The sequence below is a fragment of the Branchiostoma lanceolatum genome, chromosome 16 (genome assembly GCF_035083965.1).
Source record: "Branchiostoma lanceolatum isolate klBraLanc5 chromosome 16, klBraLanc5.hap2, whole genome shotgun sequence".
Lineage (NCBI taxonomy): Eukaryota > Metazoa > Chordata > Leptocardii > Amphioxiformes > Branchiostomatidae > Branchiostoma > Branchiostoma lanceolatum.
The window spans coordinates 16,397,987-16,417,466 of record NC_089737.1 but is presented as its reverse complement, the minus strand read 5'-3'; the positions used below and the strand labels follow the sequence as shown (position 1 = coordinate 16,417,466).

General features: G+C 42.5%; 2 protein-coding genes across 2 annotated transcripts in view; one reads left to right on the top strand and one right to left on the bottom strand.

Annotated features, from left to right (window-relative positions):
* The window catches only part of LOC136421429 (acetyl-CoA carboxylase-like), an 82,125-nt gene that overhangs the window by 37,596 nt on the left and 25,049 nt on the right, over positions 1-19,480 (top strand). Inside the window, exons 12-30 of the mRNA XM_066408727.1 lie at positions 120-230; positions 620-679; positions 950-1,041; positions 1,450-1,519; positions 1,933-2,096; positions 2,524-2,674; positions 3,152-3,337; positions 4,241-4,311; positions 4,718-4,858; positions 5,103-5,231; positions 5,491-5,650; positions 6,047-6,124; positions 6,660-6,848; positions 7,202-7,391; positions 8,543-8,631; positions 9,648-9,797; positions 13,499-13,612; positions 16,554-16,762; positions 18,765-18,869. Coding sequence (XP_066264824.1) covers positions 120-230; positions 620-679; positions 950-1,041; positions 1,450-1,519; positions 1,933-2,096; positions 2,524-2,674; positions 3,152-3,337; positions 4,241-4,311; positions 4,718-4,858; positions 5,103-5,231; positions 5,491-5,650; positions 6,047-6,124; positions 6,660-6,848; positions 7,202-7,391; positions 8,543-8,631; positions 9,648-9,797; positions 13,499-13,612; positions 16,554-16,762; positions 18,765-18,869 — 2,459 coding nt within the window. The remainder of the gene's footprint in view (positions 1-119; positions 231-619; positions 680-949; positions 1,042-1,449; positions 1,520-1,932; positions 2,097-2,523; positions 2,675-3,151; positions 3,338-4,240; positions 4,312-4,717; positions 4,859-5,102; positions 5,232-5,490; positions 5,651-6,046; positions 6,125-6,659; positions 6,849-7,201; positions 7,392-8,542; positions 8,632-9,647; positions 9,798-13,498; positions 13,613-16,553; positions 16,763-18,764; positions 18,870-19,480) is intronic.
* LOC136421402 (uncharacterized) lies at positions 12,150-13,256 on the bottom strand. The gene is made up of 2 exons (XM_066408665.1): positions 13,016-13,256; positions 12,150-12,363 (listed from the first exon to the last, which is right to left on the bottom strand). The coding sequence occupies exons 1-2, from the start codon at positions 13,223-13,225 to the stop codon at positions 12,178-12,180; spliced, it is 396 nt and encodes a 131-aa protein (XP_066264762.1). The 5' UTR covers positions 13,226-13,256; the 3' UTR covers positions 12,150-12,177.

Genomic DNA, 19,480 nt, shown 5'->3' with positions numbered 1-19,480 from the left:
TGCAGTAGTCCTTGCTAAGATGGTGGGCTATGTCAGCACCGGTACTGTAGAGTACCTGTACAGTAAGGGTTAGGGTTAGGGTTAGATGAGTGATGCTAACACAACTCGTGTTGTTCCAGGCTGCAGTAGTCCTTGCTAAGATGGTGGGCTATGTCAGCACCGGTACAGTGGAATACCTGTACAGCGATGATGGATCCTTCTACTTCCTCGAGCTCAACCCAAGACTACAGGTACAGGAGGTCACGTGTTCTTAACTGGTGGTTATGGGTTCGAAGCTTGGTAGAACCAAGGTGTCCTGAACTGTAACTTATAGGCATCTGAGACATGCTGTAATAATAATTATCTGTAGTACATAAGGAGAGGCGTTCCACAAGCATTATAAAAACCTTCCACATTTCTAGGTTACTATGCAATACCCGAATGCAGACCCTCGTGCAGTGTAATAACTTTAACTAAAATTTATGATCAACTTTAAGTATGGGATTCGTTGTAAGTAACATGGCAGTAAACATAAATGACAGTCACTATCCTTGGCAAAAATGCATTGATGTAAAAGCTTCTTTAACTACTAGAAGATTCAAACTTTGAATAAACATTGATTTTTTTGTCAACTTTGCAGGTTGAGCATCCGTGTACAGAGATGGTGGCAGACATCAACCTTCCTGCTGCTCAACTACAGGTTTGTTATCATCATCATCACATGCCCCAAAGCTAATCAGCTATATATATAGGGGCACAAAAATTTTGATAAGAACATCATGCTTGACTCAGCTACAGAATTGCTTCAACTGCAAAATAAAACACCCCATCTATGGGGAAATTAAGTCCTAGGGAAACCAATGAATTTAGTGTAAATGGATTTATTCTTGCTGTCTTAATTTCACCATAGAATGAGGCAAAGGAGTCTTTCTTGTCAACATGTAATTAAACTCTTTTCCCTCCCCCCCAGGTTGCAATGGGCGTCCCCCTGTACAGGATTAAGGACATCCGGCTTCTCTATCAGGAGGATCCCTTCGGGGACACGCCCATCGACTTTGACAGGTGAGTCAGGCTACACCTGATTTAAACGGATAGCTTGGGTGCCAGGCCTTTTTAGCTTTTGTGTGCACACTCTCTCAGCGACTCCCAGGCCTGGGAGCAACAGATCTAGTGTACATGTGTACTTAAGCTAAAAGAGCCAGGCACCCAGGCTTGAAAACAGAGGGATAGGAAGAAATATTGAATCTATTCACTCACTGAAACTGTGTGTACCAACAATTTGATTTCATGGACAAAATCTGTGAAGATTGTGGAGTAATTTAAAAGAAGGATTATAAGTTCTAATTTCGTCTCCAAAAGAGAATGTATAGAAAAAGCTAATAATTGGCCTTGCCATTGATTTATGCACAGTGCAGGAGTTTGTTGTCATAAAAGAACAACAAACAGTTGTTTTTGTTTACCTCCCACCAGCCCTGTCCACAAGCCGGTACCAAGAGGTCACGTAATTGCAGCCAGGGTCACCAGTGAAAACCCGGATGAGGTAACTTTCCAGTTTTCCCTACTGTTACAGTAACTCCTTTTTTCTCCTTCATGCACTATCCAAGAAAAACCGTCTTAAAGGCTAAAAATTAATCTCTGCATGTTAAAAAAACAGATCGAAATGTAAGTTTCCATTAAGAAAATTGCTTGTACAATTTGAAATTTCACCCAAAGTAACTAGGAACCCCATTATAGACGAGTCCTGGTAAAATGTTTTAAGCGTAAGGCAGGGTAAGAGTTAGGGTAAATAACCCTGTGCCCCCCTTCCAACTATGGTTTTAAGCCATGTTCAGAGACCGTCCAGGAGCTGAATTTCCACAGCTTTAAGAACGTGTGGGTTAAGATGCCTGGTAAGGGTTGGTTATACCTGCACCAATGACTAACCCCGTGACTGTGTCCCCTCCCACCCTCCAGGGTTTCAAGCCCAGTTCGGGCACAGTCCAGGAGCTGAATTTCCGCAGCAGTAAGAACGTGTGGGGCTACTTCAGCGTCTCGGCCAGCGGAGGTCTCCACGAGTTCGCCGACTCACAGTTTGGACACTGCTTTGCCTGGGGGGAGGACCGAGACGATGCCGTGTCGTAAGTTTCTGCATTTTTTACATTCATTTAATTTATATTACATTAAATTTCATCTTAAGTAGTAATAGGATCCAATATTTGATTATACTGCTGCTGGGGTAAGGTGAAAACTTAGTATTGGCCATGTCACAAGATCTACAGGTCTGGCAGATGGGAGGATAACATCAGAGAATGGACAGGGGTCTGTCTGAGGAGACTTTCTTATAAAAGTGGAGTACAGTCAAACCTCAGTACACGTGACCACATCTACCTGGCTAATGTGACCTGTCTGTTTTGAATAGTCCCTTACTTAGATAATTTGTCCCATTGACACATTCAAGCATCAAAGATTCCTGTCTATATTGACCACCTGTTACAGATATTATTGTAACAGTTATGATTACAATGTGCCATCTTCCAACCAGTCATGTTTTTATCTGGTCTACAGTAACATGGTGATAGCTCTGAAGGAGTTGTCCATCCGGGGAGATTTCCGCACGACTGTCGAGTACCTCATCAAGCTGCTGGAGACCGACACCTTCCAGAACAACGCCATCAGCACCGGCTGGCTCGACAGGCTCATCGCTGAGAAAGTACAGGTAGGTTCCAGATGAGCAGTTCCAATTTGCTGAGAAAGTATATGGTAGGTTCCTGATTCAGCTCTGGCAGGCTGTACAGACTCATCGCAGAGAAAGTACAGGCAGATGCCAGATGAGCAACTTTTTTTATCATGCCAGATATAGTTTGAAAGCTTCGAAAGTACAGGTAGCAGTTTCAGTATGCAGAGAAAGTATAGATTACTGATAGCAACTTCAATATGTATAGGAAGTATAGAGGTAGATTCCAGATGCTAAAAAGGTACAGGTAGATTCCTACTGAGTAACTTCATTTCAATTTGCAGAGATAAGTAACCTTTAATTCTCATGTAGTTGTAATCCGATCTTTTCCTACAGGCAGAGCGACCTGACACCATGTTGGGAGTCATCTGCGGAGTGATGCACGTCTCTTGATAAGTAATTTGATCATGTAGCTGTAACCTGATCCTTATGCATCTGTAACTTGATCCTTCCCTACAGGCGGAGCGCCCAGACACCATGCTGGGAGTGATCTGCGGAGCCATGCACGTAGCCGACCACCAGATCAAGAGCGCGGTGGACCACTACCAGATGTCCCTGGAGCGCGGGCAGGTCCTGCCGCCGACTACGCTCACCAACACCGTCGAACTGGAGCTCATCTTCGAGGGCTTCAAGTACTGTCTGGAGGTGAGGAATCATGGCTACGTCAACTCAATTCCTTGTTTCTTGGCCATCTTAAAGTAAATTTTATTTTTTTAATGAAGAAATTAACAGGATCATGATATGAAGACAGAGGGCTAGGAGCAAAGCTTGAATCAAACTGTATTCACTACTGCTTAAAATTATGTGTGTCTGTGTGTACTTTCCCCTCAGACTCTGTTTTTATGTTGATATTTCAAGTACTGTCTGGAGGTGAGGAGTGTGTCTGAGGCCCGTCAACTCAATTCCTTGGTTCTTGGACATCTTAAAGTAATATTTTGTAGAAAGAAAGGAAGAGGATTACTTAATATACATGAAAGCAGAAGGCTGATAGGAAAACTCGCATCCAACTATATTCCCATCCTGAAACTGTGTGTACCCGTGTGTGCTTTCCCCTCAGAGTCAGATTCAAGTACTGTCTGGAGGTGAGGAATGGGTCTGAGGCCACGTCAGCTCAATTCCTTGGTTCTTTGACATCTTAAGTAAAATTGTTTAGCAAAATGTTAACAGGATTCAAAATCAAGACTAAGGGCTGGGAGTAAAACTTGAATCAGTTTATTTGTGGATATTCACTGGATGAAGTTGTGTGTGCCTTTGAGTACTTTACTCCCAGACTTTGTATTCACTTTGTGTATACATGTAGTTCAACATATTTTCTATAGGCTGAGAGTCAACAATTTTAGATTGGAGTGGCCTAACATGATTCTACTGCCCTCTCTCTTGAATCAGATTATTTGTGAATATTCACTAGATGAAGTTGTGTGTGCCTTTGAGTACTTTACTCCCAGACTTTGTTTTCACTTTGTGTTATAGATCAACATATTTTCTATAAGCCGAGAGTCAACAAATTGAACTGGAGTGGCCTAACATGATTCTACCCCCCCCCTCCAGGTGACTCGCCAGTCCCCCAGCTCCTACTTCCTCGTGATGAACAACTCCACCATCGAGGTCGACGTCCACAGGTAACATGTTTGTTGGTTTGTTTGTTTCTTCAGTTCAGATTACTTTAGTCAATGACATCTACTATAAGATTCATCCCTTGAATTGACAGGATTCTTTTCTGTTCGTACAAACAGAATTCCTGGCTGAACCCTTGTGAGAAGTGAGCTTGTCCTTTATAGATGCACCGCGTAGGTTGAAAAGATGAATTTGTAGGATGTCTGTACAGGATGGCTGCAAGAACTTTGTTGACCCCCCTCAGGTTGATTAGTGGTAGTCTCCTACCAACGTTTGACAAAACAGTTTGAAAGTCCCCCCCCAGGTTTAGCGATGGTTAGGTCTCTTACCAATGTTTTCAAATTAATGTCCCCCAAGGTTGAGTGACGGTGGTCTCATACCATTGTTTTACATTAAAATGTTTTCCTGCAGGTTGAGTGACGGTGGTCTCCTCCTGTCGTTCGACGGCAACAGCTACACGACCTACATGAAGGAGGAGGTGGATCGCTACCGCGTCGTCATTGGCAACAAGACCATCGTGTTTGAGAAGGAGAACGACCCGTCCGTGCTGAGGTGAGCTGTGATTTCACTGTGCCCTTGAAATTTGTATAAAGCACTTTCCTTAATGTCCCCGTGCCCTTGAAGTTTGCATCAAACATGCACTAATCCCTGAAGGTCGCTGTGCCCTTGAAGTTTGCATCAAACACTAATTCCTGAAGGTCACTGTGTCCTTGAAGTTTGCACCAAACACTAAATCCTCAGAAGGTCATTGTACCCTTGAAGTTTTCATCCTGAAGGTCGCTGTGTCCTTGCCTAGGTCCCCTTCAGCGGGGAAGCTGATCCACTACCTGGTGGAGGACGGAGGTCACGTGTTCAGCGGTCAGGCGTACGCAGAGATAGAGGTCATGAAGATGGTCATGGCGCTCACCGTCACAGAGAACGGCTGGTGAGTAGGGCAAACTAGCTTTCTCTTCTGAAAACAAAATTTTTCCAGTATTTGGAAAGAAGTCAGAATGGTGAGAGGAGGCACATGGCACGAAATAAATGTGTATCTTAGAAAACAGCTATAGAGAAATTAATAATTGAAGTTTTCATCTCTAAGATTGCTTAGCCTTTTTGTCCTTCATTCTGTAGTCTTTTGTCCCATGATCAACTTTTGTGTGAACCTTTAGTTTGGAAACAATGTTCTGTCCTGCATTCTGTAGCGTCCATTTTGTGAAGCGCCCCGGAGCCATCCTGAGTCCAGGCAGCATCGCGGCAAACCTGGCCTTAGACGACCCCAGCAGAGTCCAGCAGGCACAAGTCTTCACTGCTGGGTTCCCCATCCACCACAATGTGGATCTTAAAGGGGAGAAAATAAACCTGGTGAGTCATCTAACCTTTACCCTCTGACCTTTATAAACTCTGACCTGACAACCCCAGTAGAGTTCAGCAGGCACAGGTCTTCACTGCAGGGTTCCCCATCCACCTCAAAGGGGAGAAAATCAACCTGGTTAGTCATCTAACCTTTATCCTTCGACCTTGCATGAACTCTGACCCATTGCAGGCTATTAGCAGAACCTTATGGCAGAACACAACTTTGTTGTGATTTTTCTGGCAGCATAATCAAAGTTGAATATACTGCTTTTTTCTCTAGATTGCACAGGTTTTTTCCAGGAAAAAGGGAGCAGGACAACAATTTGAACCTCTGTGTTTTGCTTCATGTTTTGTATCAATGTCATTGCGGTACATCCATTGATTGTGGTGTTTGTTGATGTCCAGATCTTCCAGGACGCGAGGCAGAAGCTGGAGAATGTGATGAGAGGCTACTGCCTGCCCAACCCTTACTTCAAACAGAAGGTATGACTGTGGTATAGAAGCATACGCTATTTGTTCGATAGATTTTATTGCAGATTTCCAAGTTTCTACAAAGAGTAGCGTCTCTCAAAACCTACAATGTTTTGCCCCTTATAGACATGAAAGAGGCTGTTTATACCTCTACTGTACAATTGTAGACAGTAAAGTTTCTATCATATTAAGGTGACTAGTTCCTTTATATGCCTCGTTATTATTAGGTCCCTTCAGTGGCCATCATAGGCAAGTTTGTTGATGTGTGGTTTACTTTTAGTTTTTAAGCTTCCTAGTGTCTTTCTTAATTTAGAGTCTCAATGTTACAACTCAGTTCATTAAGGCCACACCAATTTAATTTCTTGGTTAACGGATCTTTATTTTCCCAAAAAAAAAAATTTTAGAAAAAAAAATCATGAAAACAGAAGGCTGGCTAAAATTCTTTATTTTTTTTGGAAAATAAAAATTCGTTAACCAAGAAATTAAATTGGTGTGGCCTAAGTAAGTACTGTACATGTAAATACTACAAGTTTCTGCCCTCCCCCAGGCTAAGGAGTCTGTTGAGACGCTGATGCGTTGCCTGAGAGACCCCACGCTGCCGCTGCTGGAACTGCAGGAGGTCATCTCCACCACCTCGGGCCGCATCCCGGTACAGGTGGAGCGGTCCATCCGCAAACACCTGTCCACCTACGCCTCCAACATCACATCCGTGCTCTGCCAGTTCCCCAGTCAGCAGGTGGGTCTTAAGAAATGAAAAGTGAAAGTCTCAGGTAAAGGAAAGTGAAAGTATCAGCATCCCAGTACAGGTGGAGCGAGCGAGCGATCAGGAAACACCAGTTCAACAGTCAAACTATACTATCCTCTGGTGGATTCTGTTCATCAACAGCTCCTGGTAGGTTGCTTGACCAGAACCTGTATTGGCATGGAAACAGATTCTGTTCATCCACAGCTTCTGCATGGTAGGTTGGTTTAGCTGATCATGAAAGTAAAATTAATAAAGTATTGTGTTTACTGCTAATTTTTTTCCCCCCTGACAGATAGCGACAGTGATTGACAGCCATGTCTGTTCTGCCCCTGATTGATTGACAGATTGCGACAGTGATTGACAGCCACGCGGCGACGCTGCAGAAGCGGGCGGAGAGAGACAACTTCTTCCTGAACACGCAGACGATCGTGCAGCTGGTGCAGAGGTACCGCAGTGGGATCCGCGGCCACACCAAGACTGTGATACAGGACATCTTAAAGATGTACCTCAGGACGGAGCAACAGTTCCAGCATGGTAGGTTCCTTGTTTCTTAGACTCTTTAAGACTCTTTATGTAAGACAGCTGGTGCAGAGGTTCCGTAGCGGCATCTTAGGGCACACCAAGACGGTGGTACAGGACATCTTAAAGATGTACCTCAAGACGGAGCAACAGTTCCAGCACGGTGAAGAGCTGTGTTTCTTTAAGACTCTTTGTGTAAGAGTTTTCTTAGTGGGCACACCAAGACAGTTGTGCAGGACATCTTAAAGATGTATCTCAGGACAGAGCAACAGTTCCAGCACGGTGAGGAGCTGTGTTTCTTTAAGACTCTTTGTGTAAGAGTTTTCTTAGTGGGCACACCAAGACAGTCGTGCAGGACATCTTAAAGATGTATCTCAGGACAGAGCAACAGTTCCAGCATGGTGAGGAGCTGTGTTTCTTTAAGACTCTTTGTGTAAGACAGCTGGTGCAGAGGTACCGCAGCGGCATCCGCGGCCACACCAAGACTGTGGTGCAGGACATCTTAAAGATGTACCTCAGGACCGAGCAACAGTTCCAGCACGGTGAGGAGTATGGTTTCTTAGAGTCTTTAAGACTCTTTATTCAAGAACAGTCTTCTTAGGGTGTGCTTCAGTCTCCTTGGCAGCACACCAAGACGGTCGTGCAGGACATTCTCAGGAAGTACCTCAGGACGGAGCAACAGTTCCAGCACGGTAGGTTTCCTGTTTCTTAGACTCTTTAAGACTCTTTATGTAAGACAGGTGGTGCAGCGGTACCGCAGCGGCATCCGCGGCCACACCAAGACGGTAGTACAGGATATACTCAGGATGTATCTCAGGACAGAGGCACAGTTCCAGCATGGTAGGTTCCTTAGTCTACTTAGGGTGTACCTTAAAACATAGTCCCTGTTCTAGCATGGTAAGTGGTCTTGCCTCTTAAATGTCTTAGACAGTCTTCTTAGCGGCCACACCAAGACTATCAGTATGATACAGGGCATCCTCAGAAAGAACCTCAGACTGAGGAGTCTAAAGACTTATGTCTTAACCTTTTCCCTGCTGCCTAACTCTGTAAGCAATCTATTAGGAAATTGGGTGCCAAACGGCTTCTTCAGAGTGCTAAAGTCTGAGTTCTCCTAGTCTAAGAGTGCTTAATGTATTACAACTGCTGCATTACTCCATCATGCCCAGGTTCATATGACAAGTGCGTGGCTCTACTGAGGGAGAAGAACAAGGATAACATGGAGGAGGTGCTCGCCAACATCTTCACTCACTCACAGGTAAGCCAACATCTTCACTCACTCACAGGTAAGCCAACATCTTCACTCACTCACAGGTAAGCCAACATCTTCACTCACTCACAGGTAGGTTTCTTCTGCAGACGTAGACATACAACCAACTTATAGAGATTTTTTACTCTACTTTCATACACAAAGTAGAGCACTCACCAACAAGATTTCGGTCAGTCCTCAGTCTCTGACTTTTCCTAGTTGAAATGACCCAAAGACCATGTCATGTGACCTGAGCAGGAGTGTGACATCAGCAAGGGGTCAAAGGTGCCCAGCAGTCTGTAACTGCCCCCGTCTCGGCTGATGGTCATTGCAACTTGAGCAGGATCAGAAGACTGTTTGAAAGCTTGCTAGTTTCAGCCTTACTTTGTGCATGGAAATAGAGTAAAAAAAGTTTATAATGTCCATTACCTTCACAGATTAACAGATTCAAATGCATCCATTGTAGCTATGTAGTCTTTACTACTATACTGGAATAGTGGATGGTAGAATTTGCGTATGCTTCATAGGGCTTGAAATTCATTTTCGGAAATAGGTGCACTGGTGCACCCAACCAAAAAAATTAGGTGCACAGAATGAATTTTGGGTGCACCACATAAATGAATGTCAGCAAAACATAATTTCAAAGTTTACGCTACTGCCTCTCTTAAGAACTTCAATCTGTAATTGTAAGTAAAACATATATATGTAGAATAAAGTAAAACAAATGGTTGTATTGCTTTTTCTGATACTTACATTTCAATAATATTCTGTATGCTAGTGTACAATACTAAAAGTTTTACCCTATGGCCTACAAAAATATCTAGGTGCACCAGTGCACCCACAGTAAAAAAATAGGTGCACAGCTCCAATTTTGGTTGCACAAGGGTGCACTTGCACCCAGTATTTCGAGCCCTGCTTCAACTTGTTAAGAGTATGAAATATGATGATGATGAATTTAGTCCATTCCACCTGATTTTGCATCATACATTCAAACAAACTATTTGCTGATTGATGTCTAACTCCAGGTGGGGAAGATGAACCAGCTGGTCATCATGCTGATCGACCACCTGTGCGAGCGAGAGCCGGGCCTGACCGACGACCTCACCAGCATCCTCAGCGAACTCACGACCTTGAACAAGACGGAGAACTCCAAGGTCGCCCTGCGAGCCAGACAGGTAGGAGAGAGTCTTTGGTTTTTCGGAATGAAACTGTCAAATAAAACTGGTTACTTTACATTCAGAGTTTTGAGTTTCTGGTGACTTCACCTCAAGTAAGTGACAAATTACTGGACAGGTATTGTTCTTGGCTTATCTGTTTGTTTGTCTGTATGAAACTGTGTATATGTGTGTGTGTGTGTATCTGTGGGCATTTCTGTGTATGTGTGTGTCTGCATGTATATCTGCAGTATCACTATGCAGCATTGCCATACATCCTCAGTGATGGTATTACTATGATCGTAATTGAGTAAAGGATTTTAAAACTAGTAATCACGACTATAAGTTCAGGTGGCATCCGCCATCTTTCTTCAGCAAGGGACCACATATATTGTTTGTGGGACAGGAGGGATTTCAAAGTAGCATGGGTAGTATACGTAGGCCTTCTGATTGCCTTGTGTAAAGTTTCAACATTCATCAATTTGACTGACTGAAGTAAAACAACACCACAACATGCCTTCAACCTGTTTATTACTCTTCTCTGCAGATTAGCAGCTATTGCACCATCACTACTCTATGCTTGATCCATATGATTGCTAAAGTACATGTAACAAAGTCAAAATATGATTTTTTTGCCACAGCTATAATGAACATTATGATCTATGATATCATGAAGTAATTCTAATCCTTAAACCTCCAATTCTTTTTCCAGCTGTATGTTAGAAATCAAACAAATCATAATAATTATAACTACAGCATAAATTTCTATTCTAAGAACAACGAACTAACGCTTAACTCTTTAAACTGTTAAGGCATAGTTGAAGAGGGTCTGATTTTCATGACTGAGGTCATAATTCCATCAAATCCATCCCACTCCATGAACCTGACATTGACCTTGCCTTGTCCATCAGCGGGCTGGTAGAGTCCGTTTAAGTTGGTAAGGGAACAGTTTTTGTACCACCACCCCCCTGAATGTCGCCCTTCATCATGTAAGTCCCCTCCAGTACAGGAGCCCCCCTCCCACTCATCATTATCCTGGTCATAGGTGGAGAATTTCATGCCATTGAGAGCCCCGAGCCCGTCCCCTGCTGTACCGTCAGTGTTACGACCAATGTCCAGTTGGTACTTGGAGGCTTCATCCCCCACATGGAGCGAATAATCAGCATACTCGGATTTTCCATCCCAGTTCGTGATATTAACACGCAGGTGAAACTTCCTCGATCTGGTGATTTTACTCACCTTCTCAAGTCCCAACCAGAAGCTTGGAAAAATACGTGAACCAATTTGTCCAAACCCATTTCTGTAGTCCTTCCAGTCCCTGTCAAAGTCCGTCGACGGGTCGTATCGCTGCTGGATGACAGTCCAGCCCGCGTCGTCCTTCGGGTCCATCTCGCAGTAGACCTGGAATGGATCTGAGGCATTGCGTGGTTGGATCTGGAACAACCCACTGGTTCTGACACCAAACAGATACAGATCCTGGCAGTCTGCAAGTAGAAAGTTGTGTTTTTTGAAGGGTTTTACTTGTAGGGCCAAAATAACACAACTGATCTAAAAAGGACTTTGGTCATCAGCTGTGGATAGAACCCTCCTGAGAAAGATATTTTGCAAAGACATTGAAATGTGTCATAAATTGCTTTTGCTGAGGTGTGTTAGTAATGGATAAAATAAATGAAGAATTGCTTTTTAATTGTGGGATCATCATGTTGAAGAAGAAATGAATAATAAGATTGTATTGTTGTTTAGAAACAGAACTTACAGGCAACACCCTCTTTCTGTTATGTCAATAGTCAAAAGTCAATAGTCAAAATATATTTGGTGCAAACGTTCATTCTGGGGACAGCCAACTTGCATCAGAACTATTGTTCGCAGCTGATTGATTGATTTTGTATTATGATAAGATAATATAATTTCTGTTAGATTAATGCTGAATATAAGATGATTGTTTTTTGGTGTCATATGGTCTTAAGTGACATGGTATATTGTAGTTCCTTTCACACCCTAGGCCAGGCCTGGTCCTCCTAAAGTCTGTAAGTATCATAAAATATAATTCTAAAAAGACTGACCTGCAAATGTGTAGCAGCCCGGCACTTCTGGAGCCACCCCTGTGGGGAAAATTAGCCAGTGCTGGAGTTAAAAGACTGTCAATATTGGGGATGGCGCTGACATGATCTTCAGTTGGAAATGTCCTAACTTTTGGAAGATATCAAGCACTATGGGTCATTTTGGCTATTAACATGATTCTGCCTACATGTAAATGGACAAAGTAGAATGATTCTGTCTAAATGGACAAAGGCATGTGCAGAATATTTGAATTCCTACTATAGTGGTTGACAGAGCTTCCCAAATTTTCGTTAAGTTGTTATTGATAAAGTTTTGCTGTGTTTTATGTAAGACGGGTTTATCATGAACCATTAGACTCACGGACAGTGGACTTGCTGGCATGGTCTGATCTCTTAGCCCTGTGGTGGCTCTCCTTCCCAGTCTGCCAGCTCTTGGTCCCGGTGTCTTCAGCCTCGTTTTCTGCTATGATGTCACTGCTCTGACGAGCTATGTAAGCGTACCTGCTCTGACGTAGGCCCTTGGGGTGCTGAAAGCAGGAACAAAGCTGTTTATGGCAACATGCAAGCAGGACTTTGCCACATGTTTTGGACACAAGTTGATCTAATTTGTTTTCCAGATTGTGATAGAAAATCACATGAAAAATGTCTACGGTATATGGGTTTCACATCCTTTAACACATATCTTCGACAAATTAATCTACATGTGAAGTTCATGCATGGTTCTGGCCTTCTTGTTTGGAAAAAAATGTTGATTATGTTGAATTCAATCGGTTTTCAATGGTTTACTATATTGATCTCAGATTTGGTCCAAATTTTACAAAAGAAAATTAAATGTGAAATTCAATATAATCTACTGTAGGTAATGATAAAGCCATGTTAGTGTCACTGTGACTATCACTAGTCCCTTAAAGCTACATAACTGTTTTTACCCAAGACTTAATGGTTCAGTTTCATTGTCCGTAAGTGACACCTGAAATGTTGTCATTGTTGTTAACCGATGTGTAATGCATCATGCTTCATCCTTAGTCTGTGCTTGCCGGCTTTACCTTAAGTTTTTTTTCATTTGAAACATTGTCTGAGTTGTGGGTGTCAGGTTGGATTTTAGTAACAGCTAAGTTTTTGAAAGTCATCCTAAAGTGTGCAGACCACAGCTAAGAAGTAATTTAGAAGAGAACTCACCATGACGTCCAGGACTGATTCCATTTTAGTCCCCAGCTCTGATCTCAAGTTCCTCACCTCCAGAACAACCACCACCTGAGTTACCATGGTAACAATGCCCAGAATACAGGCTGCCATGGCAACAGCCATGGTGGCCCGCCCATATTTGGTTGTAGAATGTTTAGAAGGTAACATTTTCTCAGACAGACACAGGACGTTGTCTTCACCCATTGCTCGGTGACTCGCTCTGCCTGAGGCTACTGTCGACGTGGCAGTGTGGGGAACCTTGTGACTGGGAGTATTGAAGGGGAAAAGCAGATCTGTCCTTGGTGTGTGGTATTAGCCAGGGGTTGACCTTGGTCTCTGGCAAACCCCATTTTCAGCCATTGCTTCAAATTCTAGTACCCTGTGTGTGTGTGTATGTTTGTGTGTGTGTGTGTGTGTAAATGTGTCTGTGCGGTGCTGTTTCTGATAGATTGTTATTGTTTGTTTGTTTGTTGCTAGGTGCTGATCGCGGCCCACCAGCCGTCCTACGAGCTGCGGCACAACCAGGTGGAGTCCATCTTCCTGTCGGCCATCGACATGTACGGCCACCAGTTCTGCCCCGAGAACTTACAGGTGAGACCATGTTAGAACTTACAGGGGAGACCATGTTAGAACTTACAGGTGAGACCACTAATGACATGTACGGCCTCCAGTTCTGCCCCAAAAACCTACAGGTGAGACCATGTTAGAACTTACAGGGGAGACTACGTTAGAACTTACAAGGGAGACCACATTAGAACTTACAGGGGAGACCATGTTAAAACTTACAGGTGAGACCACTAATGACATGTGTGGCCACTAAAACTCGTGAGACCATATAAAAATTACAGGTGAGACCATGTAAAAACTTACAGATGAGACCATGTAAAAACTTACATGTGAGACCGCTATTGACACGTACTGTGTCACTAAAGCAGAGCTGATTAAAAGAAAAGCTCTTATGGTTAAAACAAACAGGAAATGCTTCAAAATCTACATCAGATTCAACTTCCTTACTGTGTTTTTCATCTTCTATTTTGTATTTGTTTCTTTTATTTCTCTCTTTTATGTTTCTTTTGTAAACCCATGTCTCTCCAAGCTTGCTCATTTTCCCCACCAAGATGACTTCAACTACCTCTTTGACTTCTTCCTCCACACTGTACACTCCTGGTCTCGGGTATGGAAGAACTGTCGGGATTGTGGCATGCTCAGCAGAATAACTGTCTTCACAAAAACAATTTACCCCTTTCCTATATAAGTCTGGCGCCATTGCAAAATCTGCTCTCACAATTGCACAATTGAGCGGCAAAGTTTGTGAGTTGGGTTAAAAACGAGGTAACTACAATCAAAAGGTCTCCTAGAATCTGTTGATTACAATTAGAAGCTTAACTAATTACCATTATGTTGATGAAGGTTAGGCATCCAGGTAGTAAGATACTCAAAATTTTATCCAGTTACTTATCTGTGTAATGAGTAACTACTTTGTTAGACTAGATTTTTCAATCGCGCTGCAGTTTGGAAAAATAAAGGGGTCAAATGTTATATTATTTGCACCTTTATGACTTAAACTAGCTAGAACAAGAAGTAGATTATGGTAGTGGTTTATATTGGTTGCCTTAACAGAACAAATCTAAAATTTCGATGTAGCTAGTCAATACAAGTCGGAATTGGTAAAGTGCACATAGCCCTTGGGCACTGATTTGTAATTGTATTTATACCTATCTAACATTTAGCTTTCTTAAAAATATAGTGAATCTAGGACCTGTAACGTGACACCATGCCATATGACATCATACTGCAACCTGACAACATGATATCATATGTAACCTGACACCATACTGTAACATGACACCATTACAGCCTGTAACATGATACCATATTGTAACCTGACACCATGCTGTATCGTGTCACCATACACCATTACTATAACATGACACCATTTGAACTGGTAACCTGACACCATGCTGTAACCTGACACCTTCCCTCCATGCTGCTCACCCTCCTGTCCGCCCCTGCAGACCGCGCCCGGTGGCCGCGTTAACGTCCCCGGCGGACTCTGTAGCGAAAACCTCGTTGAGGAGGTAACGGCTGGCCTGGCTGTTGTTTGTTGTTGTTGTTGTTGTTTGTTTGGTTGGTAGGTAGATTTTCTGTTTGGCTGTGACTTCTGTCTGCTTTGGTCTTCTTAATAAGTTCATTCATTGTGTGGCTGTAACATTTTTCTATGGAGCTGCATACTGTTTTTATCATGATGTCATGCACCCTTTTTTGAGAATATTGTCCTGGTCCTTTGAAATTTAATGTAAATATGACATTGGTGATCACCAAAGTCCAAAGCTGATAAAGGGTACATTTAAAAAGTCACCAATTTCTGCCATCAAATTGTGTCCTCTGCTTCTAAAGTAAAGGCAGAGCTCCAGACATGAGCAGCGAACAGGGTCTAAAGGCAGATCATTTTTTCTGTTTCCCTGAGTAGAAACTTGCATATATATGTATAACGGCTTCACACCAGTGATGTCCAGAATCTGGAACAAACATTCAAAGTCAAGCAATTAACTTAGCAAGGTTTATAACAGTCCCTCTCTTGATCAAGATTTTTCTCTGAGCAATAAAGCGAATCCTGGACTTAATGTCATCACTGCGTAATAGCAGTGTTCCTTTTTGGGCGGAGAAGAAGTTACTAGTAGTTAAACTTTCCACTTACTTCATTTTGTATCTTTCAACATATCTTAAGTTTGTACATTGTTGCTCCTTGAATATTTGGACATTGCTGTCTTCAAAGCTGTTTCCAGAATGCACTAATATGTTTTGTAGTGTTGGTTTGGTTTGGAGTAACTCATTTTTGTTAGCTGTTTAATTATGTTTGAATTTCTCTACATTCAGCTCTGTAATTAGACATAGCCCCCTTTTTCCATTCTATGTTTAGTTAGATACCAATATAGTACTAGATGCAAATTTTAAGGTCTGACTGTCATTATGATCTTAAAGCGTTTGAGAAACTTGAAATGTTGCTTGGTCATATGAATTGCTTCAACATGTATGGAAAATTGTTATCTGAAGTGATCATGACTAATGTGTGCGGTTTTGTTATGACAAAATTTCCTCTCGAGTAACTACTTTATTGTAGTTTTGTCATAACAACATAAAAAGCAATCAAAAGTAGATAAATGTTTAACTTACCTCTACATGTCCTCCCATGGCCTGCATGGTTACGGATGGAGCAACAGTCAATATGCAAACTCCACTCACTGTGGCATCAATGCAAGCAGGAACATACAAGGCAGTGCTTTGAGCATTCAGAGTCAAAACTGGTTGGATATTTGGGGTCTGAGCTGTTATTCTAGCCTAGTTGTATTCATCCGTATTTATCTACCTGGTCCAAAACCTGTTGCAAAGCTCTGATGGACACATTATAGCCACAGGATTGCATCATACGGAGGTTCGTGGCAAATCTGGCTTTCTGTTGTACCTGTAATCATTATGAATGATTTGTTAAATTATCACACAATCATGTGCATTTTTTCTGTGTTTGTTTCAGAAACTGATCATGTCCGAGACGTCGATCTTCGATGTTCTGCCGAGTTTTTTCTACCACGCGAACCGCGTTGTGCGCATGGCTGCGCTGGAGGTGTACGTGCGGCGGGCGTACATCGCGTACGAGGTCATGAGTCTGCAGCACCACCAGCTGTCCGACGAGACCTGCGCCGTCGAGTTTCAGTTCATGCTGCCCGCCTCGCATCCCAACAGGTAACCACAGTTTGTTTGTTTTTCCACTTATCTTTTTATAGAATTAAGATTTTGTAACATTATCCAAGTCAAAACTAGCCCTTGAACTTACCTATTAGTATTACAGTCAAGCTTTCAGCTGTTCCAAGATGTGTGACACATGACCTCATGTGACACCACTGGTAGGTCAAAGGTGCCTGGAAGTCTGTACTTGCCCCCAGGCTGAGGTGACCTATCAGTGCTATGACCTAATAGTCGAGACTCCAGTGATGGGTCAATGGTGGCTGGAAGTGTGTTCCATCCTTCAAGCCTGTTTGATAATTTTTGATGGACATCTACATGTAGAGAGAAATGGCCTTATCAGGCCACTCTAATCTATCAGTTCTTGGATGTTGTATGTATTAAATGTTAACAGAGGACATCGTGACAACACGTGCAGAATTTTATATTACCGGTAGGTTTTATGTTGATTTTCAGTTATGCATTTTCTTTTCTAAGGAAGTTAAACTAGTGTGGCTCATGTGATTTTACCAGATGCAACCATATGCACCGGTTGTTAATAGTTCAATATGTGCCATTGTTGTATTATAATAGTTACAGTGATTGTTATGACATGTATAATGACTGCCATGTTATGATGTGTGTGTGTTGCCCCTGCTGATCAGATATGGGCTATCCAACAGGTACGAGGTGACTGCTTAATGTTCTTCAGCATAGTCTAACAGAAAATATCTGCTATAAGTGTTACAAAGGAATATCATCACAGGAACAATACAGTCTATAACAGTTGAGACAAATATCAAGGACAGGTATAATGTGGCTTCTTACATTCTTCGGCTCATATGATCTAGTCTAAGAAAGTCACTTGTTTCTAACCATAGAAAACATCTGATATACACATACAAATCTACAATATATCGATACATTACTGTAACAATACAGGAGACTAATTATTAAGGACACATGGTTTGGTTGTGCTGAGGACTACGGCTAGACAGACTCAGGCTCAGGTGAACATGGTGTATGATTAAAGCTTGTTCAATATGTGTAGCACAAATGTATTTGGACTTCATGGTGGTAGGTTCTAAAGGCTCATGTTAATGTGCACAAATGTACATGTATTAGGACTGGTGGTAGATTCTGAAGGCTTATGTTAATGTGCACAAATGTAGTAGTACTGGTGGTAGGTCCTGAAGGCTAAGGTGTTAATGTTGTGCATTTGTTGCCCTTTGTTAAACCTCAGGTATGGCTTCCCCATCAGGTAAGTACTCTGCTCTGCACCTTAATAGTTGTTCTACTCTGTAATATACGCTGGGATGGGTTGGCGCAGTTTGTGGGTTGGTGGTCCACCTTGTTTTGGATTTTGTGAAAAGTCAATTCTTTTCAATCTTTGTGAAGACATCAAGCTGATGAATGAATTAGATATTAAATGCTCGGAAAGTTAGAACTCATTATAGATTTCTGGGAAACTCTGTGGATCTGTATAGAACTCTGTGGATCTCTATAGAACTCTGTAGATCTCTATAGAACTCTGTGGAGCTCTATGGAATACTGTGGAGCTCAATGGAATACTGTGGAGCTCTATGGAACACTCCAGGAGCTCTATAGAACTCTGTAGAGCTCTATGGAATACTGTGGAGCTCTATGGAACACTCCAGGAGCTCTATAGAACTCTGTGGAGCTCTATGGAATACTGTGGAGCTCTATGGAACACTCCAGGAGCTCTATAGAACTCTGTGGAGCTCTATGGAATACTGTGGAGCTCTATGGAACACTCCAGGAGCTCTATAGAACTCAGTAGTCTAAGAGCTCTATTGAACACTGGAGTTCTATGGAACTCCATGCATGGAACTCTTTGCAACTCTATTGGACAATAAAATCGACTTCCTGCCTCCAAGACAAAACAAGTTGGACACTCCCCAACCCCACCCCTGGCTCTGCACTGCAACTGGAATGTCACACAACTCTCAACTGTTTGTCCTCCCTCCCCCTTCTCTTCTTCCCTCCATCCTGTTGTTGGCAGATGCCTTGCTCGTGCTTTGCTTCTGGAGAACCATCTCCATGGTGATGCCCCGCCTGACGACACCCCGCCCGGCAACATTGACCCTGACCTCCATGTCAAACCTAGGTTCTCATCTCTCGCTTTCTTTGTATAATTGTCTTTTGTTAGCAACAGTTATGCTTTAAATACATTTTGTCCTTTTTGCACTTCTTCACTGTAACAGTTATTTTGTTAGACTTTATATATATCTAAGTGGAGATGGTAGCTAGCTTGCCTGGTTTAGTGTTTTGTCTGCCTTTACATGTATTTGTGCACCTGTTTGAGTCTGACATCTATGTACACAGCATCCTGTTCTGTTATTCCCCTGTAAAACTGCACAGCCTGTATCCTGTATGTAGCACTTAATATGTGTCTGTTCCAAACATCAACAGTGAAGGAAATGTAACATGAAATGTGTATTCTATCACAACTCAATTCTATTGAACTCTATTCTATGGAATTTTCTCCGTGGAACACTATATTGAGCTCTGTGGAACTCTACAAAGGTTAATGGAATTCTGTGGAACCTTATGAAACTCTATATTGAGCTCTGTGGATCTCCATGACTCTAAGAGTCTGCAGCTCTGTGTGACTGTGTGGAGCTCTTTGCAACTCCATGGATATTCATGGCACTCTGAGGAGCTCTAATTGGAGCTCTATATGGAACTCCATCGATCTTTATGGAACTCTATAGGGAA

What these genes read in the sequence shown, in the direction of transcription:
- LOC136421402 (XM_066408665.1), bottom strand. Translation starts at nt 13,225, where the DNA reads ATGGGTGAAGACAACGTCCTGTGTCTGTCTGAGAAAATGTTACCTTCT. An exon ending in AATCAGTCCTGGACGTCATG is followed by an intron (nt 12,364 to 13,015) that starts GTGAGTTCTCTT and finishes TCCTGCTTTCAG; the next exon opens with CACCCCAAGGGCCTACGTCA.